Here is a 21961-nt window from a genome sequence, read left to right as displayed (position 1 = left end):
TACTTTAGAGAAAAAACAGTTCTCAAGAGAAAAAGGCAGCCTAAATCAAAGAAGTTTCTCATCTCCTGTTCCAACATACTTCTCTATGGAGGCCCTTTGAAGTTTTTTAGAAGCAACAAAGGCTTATATTGTGCCAGTGGCCTCTTTAATATAAGATAACGTATGAATAAATTTGCATCAGCTAGCTTATTGCATGACATCTATACAGGGAAAAATATTTTTCCCCAATTTCTCATTCAGTACAGGTAGTCCTCAACTTATGACCACAATGGAGCCCAAAATTTATGTTGCTAAAGTGAAACATTTGTTAAGTGAATTTCGCCCCATTTACAACTTTTCTTGCCACAGTTGTTAAGTGAATCACAGCAGTTGTTGAGCTAGTAACATGGTTGTTAAGTGAATCTGGCTTCCCCATTGACTTTGCTTGTCAGAAGGTCACATAAGGTGATCATATGACCCCTGGACATTGCAACTGTCATAAGTATGAGTCAATTGCCAAGCAGCTGCATTTTGACCATGTGACCATAGAGATGCTGCAACAGTCATAAGAGTGAAAAATTGTCGTAAGTCATTTTTTCAGTGCCATTTTAACACTGAATGGTCACTAAATGAGCTGTTGTAAGTTGAGGACTACCCGTATTTTCTTTCTCAGCTTAATCAATCTCAAAGGATAATTGAGGAATTGATTAGGCTGACAAAGAGATTACAGGAAGTCCTCGACTTACCATCACACAATTGAGCCTAACTTTGACTTTGCTTATCAGAGAGTTGCACAAGGTGATCATATGTCCCTGGGACACTGCAACTCTCATAAATTCATGCTACTTACCAAGCATTTGAATTTTGATCACGTGACCACGGGGATGCTGCAACAGTCATAAGTCACTTTTTGCAAGTGAGTTCTAACTTTGAACAGTCACTAAACCAACCTGTAAATCAAGGACTACCTACAGTCTCTTTCTCAGCTTAATCAATCTCAAAGGATAACTGAAGATATGACTGGGCTGAGAAAGAGACTACTGTATAGGATTTGGCACTTAATTTTCCAACCAGAGAAATGTGTGGCATGTGTGTAGCGAAGAACAAGGTTTTACAAGTTACTTATGTCTTTAAATTTCACTTTTCAATTGCTTACACACAGAGAGAGAGCAAAATTCAAAACCATAAAGCAATTTCATAGGACAAAGGGCTGCAAAAGCACTTACTACTCTACCAATGAATTTGAGCTTCTTTCCTGCCCGAGGAAGATGTACTCTTCGCATTCTTTGGTTAACCATATTATTTCCTTGCCTATTCAACCCACTACAAAAACAAACCAAAACAAAAAAAAAGAACGCCGGAACTATTTCCAAAATCTAATCTTTCAAACACATTGTGCAAACGAGTATCAATCTATTCTATTCACTTGATTTTATCACCAGAGCAAAATACGCATAGCAGCCCTCTTTATAAGCTGAGAAAAATGTGGGGAAGAGGGGCCCCTATGTGTGTGTGTGACACAATTGCTGTTATACCTATCAGCGCACACGCAGTTGCTTTCCTAATGAGCTGTAAGTGTAGATGTCCTACTTTAATCCCTGTAGGGGAGACATTACCATAATTGAGCTTCCACCACCACTGGAGACATGTACCACTGTTGCGAGGAAGCCATAAGATAAAATAAGACCACAGCCAAGAATCAGCTGCATAACTGAAGAAGTAATTTTCATATTACCTCTGGTAAATGGCTGTCTGTAAGAGGAGAGACATCAAGATTCTTTACCCAGAACTCTTGACCTTGGGGAGGGGGAGAAATATCAAAAGGAAAGGAAAGGAAAGGAAAGGAAAGGAAAGGAAAGGAAAGGAAAGGAAAGGAAAGGAAAGGAAAGGAAAGGAAAGGAAAGGAAAGGAAAGGAAAGGAAAGGAAAGGAAAGGAAAGGAAAGGAAAGGAAAGGAAAGAAAAAAGAAAAGAAAAGAGAAAAGGTTCTATAAAGGAAAAAAACAAGTGGTTATGCCAGGCTTGATGTTGACAGCCAATGCAGCCAGCTGGCACCTTAATCCAAGCTTTCTCTCCCAGGAAAAGGCAAGATCCAGGGTATTCTGCACTAGTGATTCTACTCACTTGTTTTGAAAAGAGAAATCCTTGCCACTAGGACCAAATAAATGATGAGAAGCTTCCTGAAGATCCTTCAGTATGTGCGTATGGTCAAGGCCATGGTCTTCCTAGTTGCAATGTATGGCTGTGAAAGTTGGACCATAAGAAAGGCTGAGCGCCAAAGAATTGAGGCCTTTGAACTGTGGTGCTGGAGAAGACTCCTGCGAGTCCCTTGGACTGCGAGGCGATCAAACCGGTCGGTCCTAGAGGAGATCAACCCTGACTGCTCTTTAGAAGGCCAGATCCTGAAGCTGAAACTCAAATCCTTTGGCCACCTAATGAGAAGGAAGGACTCACTGGAGAAGAGCCTCATGCTGGGAAAGGTTGAGGGCAAGAGAAGAAGGGGACGACAGAGAATGAGGTGGCTGGATGGAGTCACTGAAGCAGTAGGCATGGGCTTAAATGGACTCCAGAAGATGGTAGAGGACAGGAAGGCCTGGAGGAACGTTGTCCATGGGGTCGCGATGGGTCGGACACGACTTCGCAGCTAACGACAACAACAATGGGATTTCAAATGAAATGCTTCTAGATCAAATCTCAACCTTCAATCCAAAGGTTTTCAAACTTGGTCCCACTGAAACATGTACAGTTTTGCACTGAAGAAGCTTCCTGGATCAACATTTTCAAGGAAGAAAACCAAGAAAGTCCAGCTGCCTTTTGAACAGCAGAATTGGGAAAGTCATGACCTGGATGACTGAGAATCCCCATAGACATGGACATTTGTGAAAGACCCCCCTCAATAATACTGAACAAAACCCCATGGAGAACCACCATCCTCCGTCGTGCATATTCCAAAATGTTCTCTTCAGCTTTCATAAGAAGTTGAAGCCCAACACCAGTCACTGTCTCTTTCATACTGAGCATGCATCCAGACAAGCCCCAGGAACCCTACTATGAACCATCCTGATATGTGGCCATCCAACCCACATTTAAACATTTCAAATAAAACTGAACTCCTTGCTGTTTTAAGCAGGCTTACAGTTCAACCATCAAGAAATCCCTAGAGGTAGTCCTCGGTTTACAACCACAATTCAGCCCAAAATTTCTGTTGCTAAGTGAAACATTTGTTAAGCAGGTTTTGCCCCGTTTTACAATCTTGCTTGACACATTTTCTAAAGTGAATCACTGCAGTTGTTCAAGATAGTAACACGGTCACTGAGTGAATCTGGCTTCCCCATTGACTTTGCTTGTCAGAAGGTCGCAAAAGGGGATCACGTGACCTCAGGTCACTGCGGCCGTTATAAATATGAGTCAGTTGCCAAGCCTTTGAATTCTGATCACGTGACCATGGGGATGCTGCAATGGTCATGTGAAAAAAGGTCACTTTTTTCAGTGCTATTTGAATGATCATTGTTGTAAGTCGAGGACGACCTGTATTAGTCAGACTACAACTCTTTCACGTCAACCTATTTGTCTGCTCTTCTGCTGTCAAGTTAAAGAAACATAACAGCCTTTTAAGTTATTTGTTCATTGCAATATTTCCCTGTAATCTGCCCAGATCCTTTAATAATTCCAAATATAGTTTAGTTTCCTGAACCCTGGTAGCTCTCATCTGAATACTTTCCAGTTTTGCCATATCCCCTTTAAAATACAATGCTTAGTACTTCAAATGAGGTCTAACCAGTACAGACTACAATGGAACTATTACCTCTCATGATCTGAACACAATTCTATTATTAATGCGGCCCAAAGTATGTAGTGGCTTTTTAATTGCTGTATCACATTATTCAGCTAGTTACACATCCACCAAACCACAATACCATCCTGCTCACGTGTGCAGATCTTATCCACAGGGATGCGATGAGATTTTTGTCAATTGCTTTACTGAGGTCAAAGTACTGTACATTAAAACACATCCGCCGCGTTTCCTTTGGTCTGCAAAACTGTAACTGTTTACCAACAGAAAGTATTCTGTGAAAAAGGCAGCCAATATGTAAACAGTTCTCAGAACACAGAAGGCTTTGAAATCACTGCTCTGAACCAATTTCCAAAATAATTCAAGCAACACAGACTTGCACAAGGAATCACCGCTGGACGCTGCAGCAATAGTGTTTCATGCTCCGAAGCAAAGCGGGAACATGCAAGAAAATGTCAAGGTCTGAAATAGGTGCAATTATACCTTTTCAGAACTTTACCGCTGCTATTTTATAATCTTCTAAGAAGGTTCAGTTGAAATGGATTATGTCATTCATTATGCGAGGCCTATAATGAATGACAGTATACTGCCCCCAGTTATTTTTAGCATGGTGCTCAGTAATTCTAGAAGCTACTGATACTTTAAACAGAGAATGAAAATGAATGCAACCATAGCAAAGCAAAACAAATCATGCTTAAAAGCTTTTGAACCCTACGCTAGTCAGTTTCTAAACCTTCAGCCCAAAGCACATTGAAGAGGAAAGTGTAGAAAAATGTGAAGTGAAGAAAAAAGTGAAGAAAAATCTAGTAAAATTTTCCACAAATGTAGGTGTGTATCACACAAATCAAAGCATTTTGCTTGTTAAAATGGTTTTTTTTTAACGCAAAAGCTTTCAGACCGCCGAGATGAAGAAAGAAAAATATTAACAAACACATAAACTTCTGGTTTACCTTATGTGGGAAACAGAGGAAGTAGGCTAACTGTACTGTGCAAAATTAGTCTACTGCTGAAAAACAAATTACTATTATTAGTTTAGCTAGATGAGAGGTAACTCCAGTCTATGTTTTCCCGGAAGCTTGGCAACTGGAAGCTGTAAGGGTTATTAGCAAGAGCTTCAACTTGAGCCCATTCTCAGAAGATTCCTCCAAAAAAAATTTGAAACCAGCTTATCTCATAGAGCAGACATGTCAAACACAAGGCCCGGGGGCCAGATCCGGCCCGCGAAGTGGTTTCATGCGGCCCGCGAAGCCATCCTGGAAACAGTGAGGGAACGGCCCCCACTGCCTTGACCCTGGCCCAGAGACCCTCCTTCCGCCAGAGACCCTCAGATCTGTCCCACTCCTGCCCAGGCCCCCCCATAGGCACCCTTGATGCCAACGATGTAGAGCTGGCCACGCCCACCCAGTAGGCCATACGCACTCTAGCCACGCCCACCCAGTAGGCCACGCCCACCCTGGCCATACCCACCCGGCCCCTTGAGGGCAACCGCAAAGCTGATGCGGCCCTCACTGAAATTGAGTTTGACACCCCTGTCATAGAGGGTACAGTACTTTATCTGCCTTCCTGGAAAGCACTGTTGCATAACCACTTCTGTATGTGTTAATAACCAAGGCAACTGTGAAGTAGCCTAATAAAAGTAATACTGCAGACAGCCAGCAGCAGTTTTTAAGGGAACAAAATGATGGATTAAAGGTTAGATCTTATCTACCAAGCAGGTCCAAAGATTTTATAATGATATTGGGAGATTAATTTTTTTTAAAAAAACAACAACGGAGAATTGCTATTGTTTTGGAATGGAACACATAAGATTATACTTGTATCCAAAGTCACATTGGCAAGGCAGTGTTGATCGTACAATACATACATAAAATATCCAGCACCATCCCTATCTTCTGGAGAACTGATATCTTTGTTGAAAAAATGTTAAAATAGAATCATGAGCTCCTCAGCTGCTGAACGTTATGACTTGAATTCAAAGAGCTGTTCATGATCTACCTAGCATGCGCTGCACGTCTACGGTTTCTCAACCGCATCCACTTCACTCTTTGACGACCCTCTGGAAAGTATTGATAAGGAACAGAAAGATGGGAGTCGGAATGAAAAATGCAACCCTTAAGGTTCACAGGTTTAATGTTACCCTTGCAAATCAATCTGAGGGACACAGCCTAACAGGTAGAATTGACTGTTTTGCATGCAGACAATTCCAAGTTCAGTTTGACTTTTCCACTAAGAATGATTGGTTAAACCACTAGTGGGATGAGAGGGTCTCTTGCTACGGCATAGCGATGGCGAACCTCTGACACGTTATGCCATTTCTGGTGACGTGCCAGGCCTCTGTATCCTCTGGAAGTTGCACCAGAAGGCCTTGCTCTCATGCAGCCTCTAAGGTGTCTGAAAATTATGCAAGCATTCGCACATGCTTTTCTGAGGCTCCACACGCAGTCTCCACACAAAAGCATAGGGCAGGCCTCCTGCACAAATTTCAGAGGGTCTGGAGAGGACAGTCCAGAAGAGAGGAGAGTCTGGAGAAGCCTCTTTTGGGAGGGGGGTGGGTGGTATACCAGCAGAGGTAAGCTCTTTCTGAATTTTTGACACGCTGCGCCCAAAATGTTTGCCATCACTGATATAGTGACTTGGGTTAAAAACCAGAGTATGTGAGTCCTTCCTTAGGCATGAAAGCCAGCTGGATGATTTGAGGCCAGTCACATCCTACCTCACAGGATTGTTGTGTGGGGGGGGGGTGGAGAATGGGAGGCAGGAACATTAGGTATGCCTACTGACTGGAGCTGACCAAAAATAATAGGTAGGATAATAAATGCCTGAAAATTCGGCAGGCAGTAGCAAATTAGAGACAAATTCAGAGCATTCATATGACACATTGAGATATATTTGCCCAGATACTGGCTTAGCAGTTAACAAATGACACAGGCGGTTCCAGTCCGAGTTTGTTTACAGTTTTGTCTGAATTAGGGAATGTGGTTTGTTTTCTGAGAATTGAGGCTAATTCTGTCTTCTCATTTCAGAGATAAAATGGGTCCTTCTGAAAAGTGAAAGTCTGCATCAATCAACCATTAATTATACTTGATTTCTATGTAATCTTACAGAGAGTCCATAAATCTGCGGTAACAATCTAACTTCCTTTACATTCTGCTAAACCAGGACATTTTAGTAAAATAAACACTTGCATATCTCTGCAGATCAAAAGATAGTCCAGTAATACATCCTTTCTCTTTCTGGATGTTTTATTTCTAGCAAATAACACAACAGTGAGCAAAGCTTAAACAGATACTCCTACGCATCTGTTGGCCTTTGCTCAGAAACTGTCAAGGACAAAAATAGGTTTTATGTGCTAAGTTACAGCTCAGCATTACAGCAGAGAGCCTATGCAAGTTATGATTGAACAATCTCTTGATGACAAAATAAGGAAGCTACAGATTTACCACTACAATATTTAGCTATCTCTCCTTTTAAGGAGCCTCTTTTTTTTAGCATGCACTACTCAATTCTAGGACTACAGCCTATATACCCATCTCTTTTTCTTATCAAAATATTTAACATGTTATTTAATTATAGCATTACAAAGGTTTTTTTAAAAAAAATTAATCCCAATTAGCTTATGCTTATGATTCAACTGGCACCACAGCAATAATAATTTCTCAATTTATTACATACTATACTATACTATATAAGGGACGCGGTGGCTCAGTGGGTTAGGACGCTGAGCTTGTCGATCAGATGGTCGGCAGCCTGTTACTCGTCCCAGCTTCTGCCAACCTAGCAGTTCGAAAGCACGTAAAAATGCAAGTAGAAAAATAGGGACCACTACGGTGGGAAGGTAACAGCGTTCTGTGCACCTTTGGCGTCTAGTCATACTGGCCACATGACCACAGAGATGTCCTCGGACAAGCGCTGGCTCTTCGGCTTTGAAATACAGATGAGCACCGGCCCCTAGAGTCGGAAACAACTAGCACGCATGTGCGGGGGAACCTTTACCTTTACCTATACTATACACCAAAACTACCATAGAATTTCTTAGACAGGGGCAAACTGAGCTATAAAACTGAATGTTCCTTTTCAAGCCTGCTTCAGTCACAAACGTATTAGGAACCCACTAACATGCAATTTAAAAGGATATAGTTCATCTGTGATAAAGTACATGTTCCATGTACAGTATATATGTGATCCTGGCACAGCAGCTAAAACATTTGTACAGGAAGCAACAGAGCAGACCTCAGGTTGGGTTAGAGGGATAAATTATCTGACACTAGGCTTGAATATTTATTTTATTTATTTATAAAATTTATTGTCCGCCCAACTTACATCCTTCTAAGGTTATTCCAGGTGGCTTCCAGTCATAAAAATACATCTACATTAAAACATAAATCAAAATATTATATCAAGAGGAGAGGTCTGTGATACTGTTCAAGTATAGATCACTAGGTAATCGCATAGATTACTAGGTAATTTAGTTAGATTCACAGTGGTGGAAACTTAATAATTCAAATCCTAACCAAGGATCTAAGAATTATTAAGGTAGCATCTAAGTATATAGACAGTTCCAAGCAAGGTGAGGGTTACTGTTTGTTTTGTAAAAGTAGGGTTCTTAGGTCTAATAAATTCAGCGTTTCCAGATGCAAGGAAGTCTCTTAGGCATCACTCCAAGAGCTCAAATCACAATTGGGAATAACAATGGATTTCTTTTTTCCATTAGCGTTCAGACCTGAGTCTGCAAGTCCTGCTATTTTGTATTTTTCCCCCCAAATGTTTTTCCTCAATTCTAGCATTACCAGAAATAGCAGCATCAATGAACCAGACTTTCTTCTTTTCAATAACTGTTATATCGTATTATTATGGTCCATCACACAATCAGCCAGATATTTAGACTGGATTTGGCATTTTTAGCCACCTATGAAGTCCTTCCCAAAGACCTGGGATAAGGAGACGTTGTTTGATGATGTTAAAGGTATCATCACAGGATTAATTTATTTTGATCTCTTGATCATTTCAAATATTTTACTTTCAGATCTTGGTGAACAAAACTTAAAGCATATACTTAAACGCTCATCTGATATCTACAGTTGTTCAGTTTGTGAGGTCCTTGGTGCTCTCTGCGCTTGATTATTTTCCCACCAGTGTTTTATTATCCAAATAGGTAACGTCATCAGTGCGAGTTATATTTTTTTTACAGTTACATTCGTTAGTTCCCTGTAAATCCCTGAAGCAGCAATATATATTTAAGACAAGAAGCATCTTAGAATCGGAAAGAAATTGTTTCCAATATAAAGGAATATATTTTTATCTACTAAATTACCCGTCTATGTTGCTAAACGTACATCTGAACTGATTTTTAAATATTTTGTATTTCTTTTAGTACCTTTATAGATTTTATACATGTTCAGTGTAAATGCTTTGCTCCTCAAGTTATTCAAGGCAGCTAACAAAAATTGAAATACAAAATAAAACCGTAAAATATACATCTTCTGCTCTTCCAAAACCAGAAAAGAAATGAAGGCTAAGCTTCATTGCAAGGGGAATAAATTATTATTATTATTTATTAAACTTATATACCACCCTTCTCCCGTAGGACTCAGGGCGGTTCACAAGGTTTTTTAAAAAACAATACAATTACAAAAATTGAAAACAATTAAAATGATTACATTAACCTTGAATAAATAAATAAATAAATAAATAAATAAATAAAAATCCCAATCAGAATCCAATTAAAACCCCAATTAATACTCCAGGCCAGGCCAGAAAGCTCAAAGAGCCAGGTCTTCAGGTCCCGGCGGAATAAGCGAAGGTCAGGGGCAGTCCTAAGCTCTACAGGCAGCTGGTTCCAGAGGGCAGGCGCACCCACAGAGAAGGCCCTCCCCCTGGGTATTGTCCGCCGGCAATCTTTTACCGGCAGTACCCTGAGAAGACCCTCCCTGTGGGAGCGCACAGGACGAAGGGAGCTTGATGCCAGCACCAGCAGCAGGTGCTCCCTAAGATATCCCGGACCCAAGCCATTTAGGGCTTTATAGGTCATCACCAGCACCTTGAATCTCACCCAGAGGGCAACCGGAAGCCAATGCAGCTCGCGGAGCAGAGGTGTTACGTGGGAGTATTGGGAAACCACCATCACAACCCATGCGACTGCATTCTGCACCAGCTGAAGCCTCCGAGTGGTCCTCAAGGGCAGCCCCATGTAGAGAGCGTTGCAGTAGTCCAATTGGGAGGTCACGAGCACGAGTGACTGTGCGCAGGGCATCTCGGTCCAGGTAGGGCCGCAACTGGCGCACCAGGCGAACCTGAGCAAAGGCCCCCCTGGTCACGGCTCCTATATGGTCTAAATTCTATAACCTGGGAGGGGAAGAAGTCCTGTACTCCAGAAAAATGAACTTCTGACAGTAGTGGCTTCTTAATGTCTGGACAGGTTTAAGAAAATTCCTTAGATAACAATGCTAAGTCCTGTGGTAAAGGACTTAGTTACCTTCTAGGTGTCTTGCAACCCTGTTATTGCTGCTAGAATCACAACCATGCATTTAATACTCTTAACAATATACTGATTAGCTTTGAACTGTTGAATGTATAAAACTTTTCTTTTCTCCTCTTATAGCAAATAAAGAGAGATCTCAGAAGAGTCCAGAGACGGTGCTGTTTCATTGCCATAGAAAGTCCTCAGCCAGACAGAAGACGCAGCAAAATTGTCATGATATGAAAATGGGAACGGTTTGGGTAGCTGTTCATTACACAATGGTGCCCTTCAGATGTTTTGGACCATTGCTACTTTGCCACTGATCAAACAATATAAAAGGGGTAGAAGCTTACATCCAAAAAGACCTTAGAAAGCACCATATTGCTTGCTCCTGACCTATATTATAGTGGATACTGTAATTACTGCTAATGTTACAACAAGGCTTCTACATTAACTGACTATGTATTATGTTATTAAACAACCTGATAGCTGAAGTTTTTCAGCAATAATTAAATACATTAAAGGGAAGAAAAATCACTGAAACCAAATAGGTCAAATTAAAAGTTGCTAGCAGGATACAGCAAAGCCAGAAGTAAAAAAAAATAGCAGCACAGCAAGGTTATGCAAAGCACACAAACAATTCTACTTCCTAAAATAAAAGGTAAAGGTAAAGGTTCCCCCGCACATGCATGCTAGTCGTTTCCGACTCTAGGGGCCGGTGCTCACCTCCGTTTCAAAGCCGAAGAGCCAGCGCTTGTCCGAGGACGTCTCCGTGGTCATGTGGCCGGCATGACTAGACGCCAAAGGCGCACGGAATGCTGTTACCTTCCCACCGTAGCGGTCCCTATTTTTCTATTTGCATTTTTTTACGTGCTTTCGAACTGCTAGGTTGGCAGAAGCTGGGACGAGTAACAGGCGCTCACTCTGTTACGCGGCACTCAGGATTCGAACCACCAAACTGCCGACCTGATCGACAAGCTCAGCGTCCTAACCCACTGAGCCACCGCATCCCTATTACTTCCTAAAATACCTGTAACCAAAAACACCACAATACAACACACAATACATCACAATACAGACGAGTCTTGCTAGAGAACTATCCATTTGCCTCAAATAATGAGCCTAGGATTTACATACTTAATTGAATCTTATCTATAACAATAATTAAAATCAAACACTTTAACTGATCATGCGTACTTTCATTCTTCATTCATTAGAACAGCCTTATCATATCAAGAATTTTTAATTTTGTTTCATGATATTTTATACCACAAAGGTGTCCTTGCTGGTCTCTGAGCTTGGCTGTTTTCTTGCAGACATTTCATTACCCAGACTAGGCAACATCATCAGTGCTTAGACAGAGAGCACCAAGGACCCCTCATTTCAATCCTAAACTACAAATAATCCCTCTTTAATGCTATAATCTTCAGAATTCTCTAAGTTGAGAGAGATGCTTGTTTTAACATCAAATCATAATACTCTTGTGCTGAATTAGTTCAAAACAACAGTGGCTATTTTATTATTTTATCTTCCATATACAGTAATTAAATTCCCAAGATGGCAATGAGATGGATCCCCCAGGATGCCAAACAACCAAGAGGACACCCTCAAAATACAGGCAATCCTCAACTTGTAACAGTTCATTTAGTGACTGTTCGAAGTTAAAGCTGCACTGACCGGTTTTCACACTTATGACCATTGCAGCATTCCAATGGTCATGTGATCAAACTTTCAGACGCTTGACAACTGACTCCTATTTATAATGCCTGCAGTGTCCCCGGGGGGTCAGGTGACCCCCTTTTGCCACCTTCTGACAAGCAAAGTCAATAGGGAAGCCAGATTCACTTAACAACCGTGTTACTCACTTGACTGCAGGGATTCACTTAATTGTGGCAAGAAGGGCCGTAAAATGGGGCAAAATTCTTTTAACAAATGTCTCACTTAGCAACAGAAATATTGGGCCCAATTGTGTTCGTAACTCGAGGACTATCTATACATGGTGAAGAACTTAAAAGACTTTAAACATGACGTGAGAAGATCCTGACCTACTCACCCCAAACCAAAATACTGGAGATCCCTTGCTGCCCAAAATGCTACATAGCATGAGAGGATCTAATGCTAATGCTAAAATCTTTCATGTACATTACTTGCACTGATCTTTCTTAAATTCCATAAGCTTTTGATTCTGGATGTAAATTGAAAGGGAATACCCATTTTAGACAATTGTCTAAAGATAGTGGGAACTGTGACTGCTTCCCATTTTCATTCCTATTCCCTTCTCATAATATGTCTATTAGTCTGAGGATCTGTAGGAAAATAACTCTTAGCTTTTTCATACATGCAGCAGTTAGAATATGTAAATGTTTAAGTTACAATAATATCGCACGTAGAAGATGCTAACTTTTCAAGGATTAAATATGACATTTCAACATTGATGAGCATCTTTATAAAAAGCATGCTGCTGCCAAAGGCAAGCTCACACACTACTTTGCTAGGTGATGGAAAAAAAAATAGCTCAAATAGCCTATATTTAAATAAGTGCTTGGAAGGTGATGCTTCCAAAATTAGAGGGATTGTCCAAATGTTCCGAAGACCACTGATACCCAGCTTTACAGCTGAACTATGCCAATTTATTTTCAGACTAAACTAACACGTCACTTTCTATGTAAAGTAAATCTCTTTTTTTAGAACACAACAAATTAAGTTGTTCTGAATCTGGGCTATTTATAGCCTCCCCTTTCCTCAAATTTTTGCCACTATTTTATCAAACCTTGTTTTAACCTTTCAATCAGGCAGGGGTTTCCTGGCTGAGCAGGGGGATGGACTAGATGACCCCCCAAGGTCCCTTCCAACTTTATTATTATTGTTTGTTTGTACTGCTTTAATTACTACTTCAATGTTTGGCTCAATAGAACAAACACAATGAACATGGTTGATACAGTTCGTTTTAAAACTTTAACTAAAAAGATTTAATAGTTTTATTTCTTCCGTACCTGCCATATAGAGTACTTTCAGGAACTGCGCTTACGAATTACTGACGCAGGACACTTTCCATCAGCCAAATTCAGGCAATTCAAATCTGCCAAGCCTAGTTTGAAAGTTTCCACAAAACCCAACTTCTACAAGTTTTTTTCTCCAACTATTTTTGTTTGGATTTTTTAAAAAGAAAAAAGAAAAAGAAAAATTGCCTATGGTTTAGTTACATACAGGTAACCCTGTATTACTAGTTAAAAATATAATCCTCTTAGCCTAAATAGATACTTAATTCTTGCAGGGACCTGGGGAGGAAAGTGTTGACAGCAAAAAGGGGATTAATCAGCAGTATGTGCGAATGCATAAACAACTGTGAAATGATGCGCGTTATTCACTCCTACCAATTACTAGTATAATTATATTAAGAACATAAATTGGTGTGTACAGTACCAAGTCAGACTACTTGTTCATGTAGCCAATGCCATCAGACAGTGAAGGGTGCCATCACCTGCTACTTAATCCTTTTAACTGAAGATGTCAAGAACTCAGTCTAAGAGCTTGTTAATGTTAAGTAGGTAAACTGTTCAGGCAAGGGCATACATATCCAGCCACTCACTCAAGATGGTAGTTTGATCAGCCAAAACAGATCCTACCTATTCCTCTAATTCATTTTCTTTTTATATACAGCACTTCTCCTGACCCCAAAAACTTCCATTTTGAAATGGGGAAAAAGCACGGGAAGGAAAGAACACAATTATCCTGTAGATGTGACATAACTGACCAAACTACCCAAATCTTTCACTTGCCTCACTGCCAGGCCTGTAAATTCAACACATTTTCCAGATGCAGACAACGCTAGATAAAATTTCAGAGATGGAAATAAAGCCATCCATACATCCTCTCGCAACATTTTTTCCCAGAGAAGCCACAACATTCCAAGCACATATACGTGGCCTTTACCACCCTGCTTGTTTTCATACTGCACCTAAAGCTGTGGCCATTGTAACCACGTGAAAATTCCACACAGAACAAGCAGGAAATGCAGCCCTTCGTAGACCAATATTAGTAAACAGCGGCATCCACCACATGGAGCTTAAAATATAAAAATATAATCATTTGGAGCAGAAACAAACAGTACGGTATGAGCAAACACGACAATAAACATTTCATCCTCTCTTTAGAGACAAGCCTGTCAAAGCCAGTAAGCTAGCAATAAAAATTTCTAAGTGGGATATGTTAAAGAAACAAGTAAAACAAAGTCACGGGACAAAATGTTAAATTTGAAGAACGGTACCATCACAAAAGCTTATCTATCCATGCCTTACCTGTTAGGTCATGATGAATTAGGTCTGCAAAACTGGGGTCATCACCCCACCAAAAGATCCATAGTTCTCTGCGCCCAGGCCTCTGGTCTCGTCGCCACACACTCAAGACGTCAGCCTTTAGGCAACGACTGTAACTGCTTAGGATGGGATCTTCTTCCGTTACAGGGAAAAGAATCGGAGCAGACGTTGGGCCCTGCCATACGTAGCGTTTCCATTTAATCCCAGTTAAATCAGCCTGATAGAAAAATTGAACAGATATTAAGAACAGAAAGAATTGGATGTTCTCTTTTAAAGTTTCAAACTTTATGAAAGGCATAGTTCTAGTGATTTCAAGCAAACTTTTCTTATTCTAATGAAGAAACACGTGACACTTTAGAAATTACAAAATAATTGTCTTGCGGGTGATAAACATTTGAAACCATAGCCACTATGTTTAGTCAACCTGTACTCCATAAAATCAGTGGCAGTGTTGTTGCTCAAACATTGTAAAATTCTATTATAGGATGTAAAAAAAAATGTTTTCAATAATGCCAGGGCACATTCCAGATATTTTGGATTTTAATTCTCATTTCACTCATTCTAATGATAAAATATTGAGAGAGCTGAGTCAAAACATCTAAAAGGTTACTCTGAATGGCTCTCATTTGGTTGTATCTACCGATTATCCCCATATAAAGAACTTGCACCCTGAGAGGGTCTGCATTTGTCAGAAATGCAAACACACCTCAGCCATAAGCCCCTCATTAGCAAAGTTATTTAGTACTTGAGACATAATTAAACAGATCCAAACTGGCTTTAAATACATGATGAATTCCAATAAAAGCATTAATTGCTACTATTTCTAACAGAGAGGAATGGAGAGGAAAAAGATAGCAAAATAAACTAAGACATTTTTGAAGCGTAATTCAAAAGAACTTTTAAGAGAATCTTGCATCTCTTCCTTCCAGCTATGCAATACCACCACACTGCTCCTTCACAAATGGGGTCTACAAATTATCACGGAAATTGCCCGGGCTCAATTTCAACTATTATTTTATGCTCTATTCAGTACATTACTCCCCTTTCAGCAGAAAATATAGAATTTTTTTCTGCTTCTGCTAGCAATCTTGCTCACTCCATGAAATGACAGAATTTGCAACAGTTGGTGCATTTGAAATGGGGAGGGGAGAAGTAAATAGGACAGTGATAATTCTAAGCATGGGCCAGCCAACCCCCATACAGCTTGCTGATGTATTCCAGCTTCTTGAATTCCTTACACCCCAACCACAGCAATTCACCTACTTTTAGCAACCAGACAAAAGTAGCTACCAGTCTGCATTTAAATAAAACTTGAGAAAGAGGTCAAAACCCTGGCTAGGGAAAACAATGTTATAAAAAAAACATTGGGTTGTTGGTTTGCCTCCATCCATCCTTTAAAAATAAAAACAACCCAAACTGGAACCTACAAATAACAAGCCCCCCCCTCCCCCAGAGGCACTTTATCTCCAATCTGAGTAGGGTTCTACTATTAGGGGAGTGGGGTGAAGGCGGAAAAGTTAGCGTGAGAAAAAAAGGGGGGGAAGGCATGCTTTGGGCTAGAGACAGAATGAAAATGAGCCGATAAAATAAACACAAGAAATCATGTTGCTAGTGCCACCGCCTACAACAACAATCACACACAAAAAAACAAAGGCCGGAGAGAGAAAAATAAAGTTTAGTGGGGGGGGGGAATCAAGGTGATAAACAAAGGACTGGAAGAGGAAAGTGCTGGGAGAGAAAAGAAGAGTGCAAAACAGACTTGTAAGCAAATCGCCTTGCGAGAAGGAAGGAGAAGTGTGGGGGGGGCGGCATAGGGAGAATTGGGCGACTCCTGGCAAAGGCCTACTCCAGAGGACTCCTCCAAGCAGAATGCTAAAAATGGCTGCTTTGCTTCCATTCCTCTCTCTCCCCCCACCTTCTTTTCCTCCTCTTTGCTGGCGATCTCATCTCTCTCTCTCTCTCTCTCTCTCTCGCCCGCCCCCCTCCTTTCCCTTGCACGATTTATCTCTTGCGATCTGCCCTTCAACGCCTCTTTCCCCCCCCCAGCCTTACCAAAAGGGAAAAAAAAAGAAACGCACACATAAAAAAAGTAGCCACTCACCAGACAGAAAAGGTTGGAATGGCAATCTTCCAGGCTGGCCCCGTTCGGCACGAAGCAGGAACTCATCCTCACAGCCACAACCCGCACGCCATTATCCCACAAGCCTCCGACAAGAAAGAAAAGACAAGAGACAGAGCGAGAGAGCGACACACACACACACACACACACCACACACCAGACCGAGAAGGAGGGAGACACAATCAAAGGGAGGGAGGGAGGGAGGGATGGAGCGGTGTGATTGGGGAGAGGGGGGAGAGAGAGAGAGAACACGGGCCTGTTCCTTTTCTAAAACACACACACACACACACACACACACGCACTGCAGGGAGAGAAAGAAGGGGTGACGAGGTTGCCCGGAGCAGGAAGAAATAAGCTAAGCCTAGGGAGGGAAGGAAGGGCTTTTTTTTCCTCTCTTCTTTTTCCAAACGAAAGAAAAAGCAATTTCAACGCCTCCCGGGCAGTTAAAAGGTGCAAAGAGAAATCCGCGGAAGGAAGGAGGGAGGCAAGGAGGGGGCCGGCGAAGGTTTGGAGGGGGGGGGGGAGAGCGAATCCAAAAGGGCTGGCAAAAGGCGAGAGATTTACGAGCTTTTTTAGCCAGCCCAGCCAGCCAGCGAAAAGAGAAGGGGGGAGGAGGAGGAGGGCGGGTGTGAAGTAATCCAGGAATCGAGCCCGCTGCTCCCTTTAGCGCCTCGTTTTTCTCCCGTCACCCTGGATTGGCAAGAAAAGACGCGGCCACACGCGAAAAGGAGAGAGAAGAGAGAGCGGCGGCGGCGGCGGAGTTGAAAGCAGGCGAGCCGAGGCAGGGCCGAGCCTCCCCGCCGTCCTTCTCCCTGCTGCCTCGGGCCTCCCGGCCGCTGGCCCGAAAGAAGAACTGGACGATCGGGCAGCCCCGCAGGAGGCGGCGCGGAGGGGGAAAGAGGAGGGAACTTCCACTTTGGAGTCGGCCCGCCGCGACTTCTTCGCGAGCCCCCCCCCCCCCGGGCTCTTCTCTCCTCCTCCTTCGGCTGTTTTTTTTTCCTCCCCCCGAAGGCAAAAAGGGAAAGAGTTCGCCTTTTTGTGTATTTTGTTTTACGACGCTCGACACAAGCGTATTCTCCGCCGCTTTTTCTTTTTTTTTTTTTTAAGGAGCCGCCTTGAAAATCTTCCGACTTCCCATGGAAGCGAAATCCACGGCTGGGTGTTTGGTTTTCTAGTCCGGGTGAAGGAATCTTTGCCTTTGCCTTTTTTCTTTTCCTTCCTTCCTTTCTTTTTCGCAAGAAGCAAACAAAAAGAAGTCGGGAAGAGCAAAAAAAAAAAAAGTCAATTTCCAGTAAGGTGATTTTTTCCTCTCCTCGAAATAATTAAAAAGAGGCCCAAGACGATTTTCCAGAAAAAAGGAAGAAGAAAAAAAAATGGGGGAGTCGCAATTTCTCCGGTTCTCTTGCAAATCTTTTATCCAAAACCACCACCACAAAAAAAAAAGCCCTCCTTGTCCTCTCGATTCAGTGGGTGAAAAAGATGATAAAATCGGGGGTGGATTCCTTACTTTCCCCCTCGCCCCCCCCCAAAAAAAAATCTTCCAAAAGAGGAGAAAACCCAACCAAATTTCGTTTCGTTTTGGCCTCCAAGAGGCCAACAAATGCCCTCTTCCCCAAAGATAACTTTTGGGAAAGTGAAGAATTTTTCCCAGAATAGGAAGCTACTAATTCAGCTCCCCTTGATTTTTTTCCCCTTCTGCAAACAGCGGCCAGAAACTTCCTTTTTTCAAACGCTGAAAAAAATAAAGTGTGGATCTTTTCCCCCCCCAAAAAATGATAAAAAAATAAAATCACGAAGGGTCCTCAATTTAGGCTGTTTTCCGTGCAATGAATTCTTGGAGGAGTCGCTGCCCCGCGATGGGGTTTTGCGGGTGGTGGGTGGGGGAAAGCTTTCCTCCCCCCAAGAAATTTGTACTGGAAACAGGATTTTTTTTCTTTTTTGGTTAATTCCTTTTAACTTCGCTCCTTTTTTCCCCCCCAGGCACTGGAAGAAATGGAAGTTTTTCTTCAAGCCTTTTCTTTTTCCTCAAGACACCCCCCCCAAAAAAAACCCTATAAAACTTTCTTCTTCTTCGCACCCGGGAAGAAAAGCCGAAAGAGGGAAATCTTCCGAGATAACTACGTATTTTTTTAAAAAAAAAAACCACCCAAAAATCTGGAATAACGATCAGCCACTTGGAAAGGCTCTCTTGCTCTCCCCACCCCCTTGAGAAACGTGAGGAAATCTCTTCTTTTCCGGATTATTTTTTGTGTGTGTGTGATCCTCCTCCAGAGACTTTGCGAAGAAGAGACCTCGCCGAGGGGAGGGGAAGGGCTCTGGGGGAGGGTCGCCCCCACCTCAAAATAAAAAGAGGGGAGGGTTATAGTTTTTTTTAAAAAAACAAAAAAGGTTACTTTTCGATATAAATAACGTCTCGGGCCTCCCCGGAATAGGAAACCGGGTCCTTTTTTTTCCTTTAAAAAAAATTTCCTAAAATTCCTGAGGCGATTTTGGGGCTCCGGCGTCCTTCCCGAAGGCTTTTTTTTTGACAGGTGAGGACCGAGGAGACGACTTCGGGAGGCGGGGGGGGAGAGAGAGGGAAAGAAATCCACCACCACCCCGGCGCAAGCGTTTCCTCTTCGGTTCCTCGCCGTCTCTTTCCCTCAGCGGTGCCTCTGTCGGCGGCTTCCCAGCCGAGGCATCCTGAGCGCCGGATGCCCTTCTCCGCCTCCTCCTGCGCAGTCGCCGCCGCCTTCGCCGACTCGGCCGTCTCCTTCAGCGGGTCTCCCCCATGCCGACGACGACGACGCTTCCTCGCTTTCCTCCCTCAATATTTCAGCCTGTCTCGGACGACTCCCTCCCCTCAGAGCCTTATTTCGGCCAATTTTGCCCCCTCAGTCTCGCCTCGCTTCTCTAATGGCGGCCGCGACCAGGCGAGCGTCGGAAGGGAGCGACTCCGCCCCTGCGCGCCATTGGCCGCCTTCTTTTAGAGGCCTTCCCCCTCAACCCCGAATTCGCCTCCGCGGATTGGACGCGCGGCCGTCACGTGGAAAAGCCGCCCGCCATTGGCTGATCGAGGAAGACGAAAGGGGCGGAGCCGAGGACGGCGATATAAAAAGGCGAGAGGCAGGGCCGTCGGTGTTTGACGCTCGATGGAGGTGGCCGAGGTGCTGAGGCCGGGAAGAGGGGAGCCCGGCGGGTCAGCTGGCGTGAAAGGCGCCTAAGGAGCGAGCGCCATCTAGAGGGCCGGTGGAGGGATCGCAAGGGAAAATCCGAGAAGGATTGTGGATGCTATTTTTTTTGTTGTTGTTTACAAGAGTCTGGCTCATGTTAATTTGCATTTACATTGAAGTCCTTTGAAGTGGTTAGCTTGGAAGTTAGGGTTTATTTATGTAATTTTTCACTGAAGTTGAGGTGAGGGGTTTTTCCCCCCCCACTTTTCATTACAGGTAATCCTCATTTAGGGACTGCCTCATACTGTACTGTGACAGTTCAAGGGATCGTGATGAAAAAATAACTTTGCAGCTCATCTTTGGCAGATCTGAAAAGCAAAAGAAAGCTGAAGTTGGATTGCAAGCACAGTTGTAGTTTTATTGAACGACCATGTTGCTTAAACAAGTTACTGGTCCCAATTATAGTTGCTAAATGAGATCTACCTTCATTTCTCTTGTACTCCTTGGGGATGGAGTACAAACTGATTAAACATTTGGTGTTGGCAGTGATATTTGATTTCAAATGCTCTAAAGTCTTCTGTTTTAATATAAACTTTATGACCCCTGTAATCCCTTAATTTGGGAGAGTCAGGAGAACGGGATGGAGCTGAGTGTTTACTGACTGGATGCCCTTCCTGACACCTATGCAGAGTTCACAGCATATATTTTTTTCTTTGCGCTCTGCTGCTACCTAGGATTCTATTCTCAACTTTCTGAATGGGAGGCAAGCATCTTCACCACTAGGCCACCACCTTGCTCAATATATAATTAATATAAAATGGCTTCATAATTAATTGATATGTATATATTCTATAATATATTGTTCTGTTTTGATAATAAAGCCAGCTGATTGACTTTGGGCAGTCGCTCTCTCGGAGCCTAACCCACCTCACAGGATTGTTGTGGGGAAAATGGCAGGAGGAAAGAGCATTAGGTATGTCCACCGCCTTCAGTTATTTATAAATATGTACATATTTATATATTATAAATATAATGAAAGTATATTAATTAAAAAATTAAAATCAAAATTTCATCAAATATTGGTTGACAATTCCAAGTAATTACTTTATATTCTCTCTTGAAGATTTCTAGATTCCCTCAAATACTGCTCTCATGTCACCCCCCCCCCCAGTCCTTCAATTCCTGCAACCAGTCTTCATATGTTTTTGTCTCCAGGCCTTTAATCATCTTAATTGCTTTACTTTGCACTTTTTCCAAAGTCTCAACATCTTTTTTTGTAGGGTGGTGACCAAAACTGGATGCAGGATTCCAGGTGTGGCCTTACTAAGGCTTCATAAAGCGGTACTAATACTCTGGTATTAATGCTCTGCGACACTGCAACCATCATAAATACATGCCATTTGTTGCGCGTCCATGATGTTCCACAGCGTGCGAGCCTCATCTCCTGGACCCTGCTGCTGAAATTCCTTGATTGACAGGGTCCACTGCTGCCATTCCCATTGGGGTGAAATGGTGGATGAGACTGTTGTTTCAGTGGGTGGAGTGCCATGCTGGAAACCTTGCACCTGACATGCATTGTTTTTAAGCATTCCAGTTTCTCAACCAGTCTGGATCCAAAGAACAAGTTAGAACAATTAATCAATGGAACAACCTGCCTCCAGAAGCTGTGAATGCTCCAACATTGGAAGTTTTTAAGGAGACTGCACAGCCACTTGTCTGAAATGGTATAGGGCCATGGTGGCGAACCTATGGCACGCATGCCACAGGTGGCACACAGAGCCCTCTCTGTGGGCACACGCGCCATTACCTAGGCCGCCAGCTGGGTTTTATAAAAACTTTTCGCTTTAGGTCTCCACCACTGTGTGTAAAAAAAAAGGTTCAATTTCAACTTCTGGGGGAAAAAAAAGATCTCGCAAAGTTGGAACTGAATGATTGAACATTTTAGTCCCACCCAGTCTGTCATTACCACCACAGCCATTCCCACCCAATGGGCTATGCCCACCCAATGGCCACAACCACCCGGCACCCAATGATAAGTGGGTTTTGGGTTTCAGTTTGGGCACTTGGTCTCTAAAAGGTTCACTGCCACTGGTATAGGGTTTCCTGCCTGAGCAGGGATTGGACTAGATGACCTCCAAGGTCCCTTC

The 21961-nt window shown here is 42.6% G+C and overlaps 1 protein-coding gene across 2 annotated transcripts in view; it reads right to left on the bottom strand.

Moving 5' to 3' along the window:
- MED13 (mediator complex subunit 13) overlaps positions 1-19524 on the bottom strand; it is a 171985-nt gene extending 152461 nt beyond the window's left edge. For both annotated transcript variants that reach the window (XM_081346667.1, XM_081346668.1), the window contains exons 1-2: positions 16645-19524; positions 14526-14760 (exon numbers count right to left, since the gene is read on the bottom strand). In XM_081346667.1, coding sequence (XP_081202793.1) covers positions 14526-14760; positions 16645-16710 — 301 coding nt within the window. In that variant the 5' untranslated portion in view covers positions 16711-19524. The remainder of the gene's footprint in view (positions 1-14525; positions 14761-16644) is intronic.
- Positions 19525-21961: the final 2437 nt, after the last annotated feature.

Source organism: Vipera berus (genome assembly GCF_964194415.1).
Source record: "Vipera berus genome assembly, chromosome: 1".
NCBI lineage: Eukaryota > Metazoa > Chordata > Lepidosauria > Squamata > Viperidae > Vipera > Vipera berus.
Note: the sequence above shows the minus strand (reverse complement) of the source record. Positions and strands in the feature narration are given on the sequence as shown.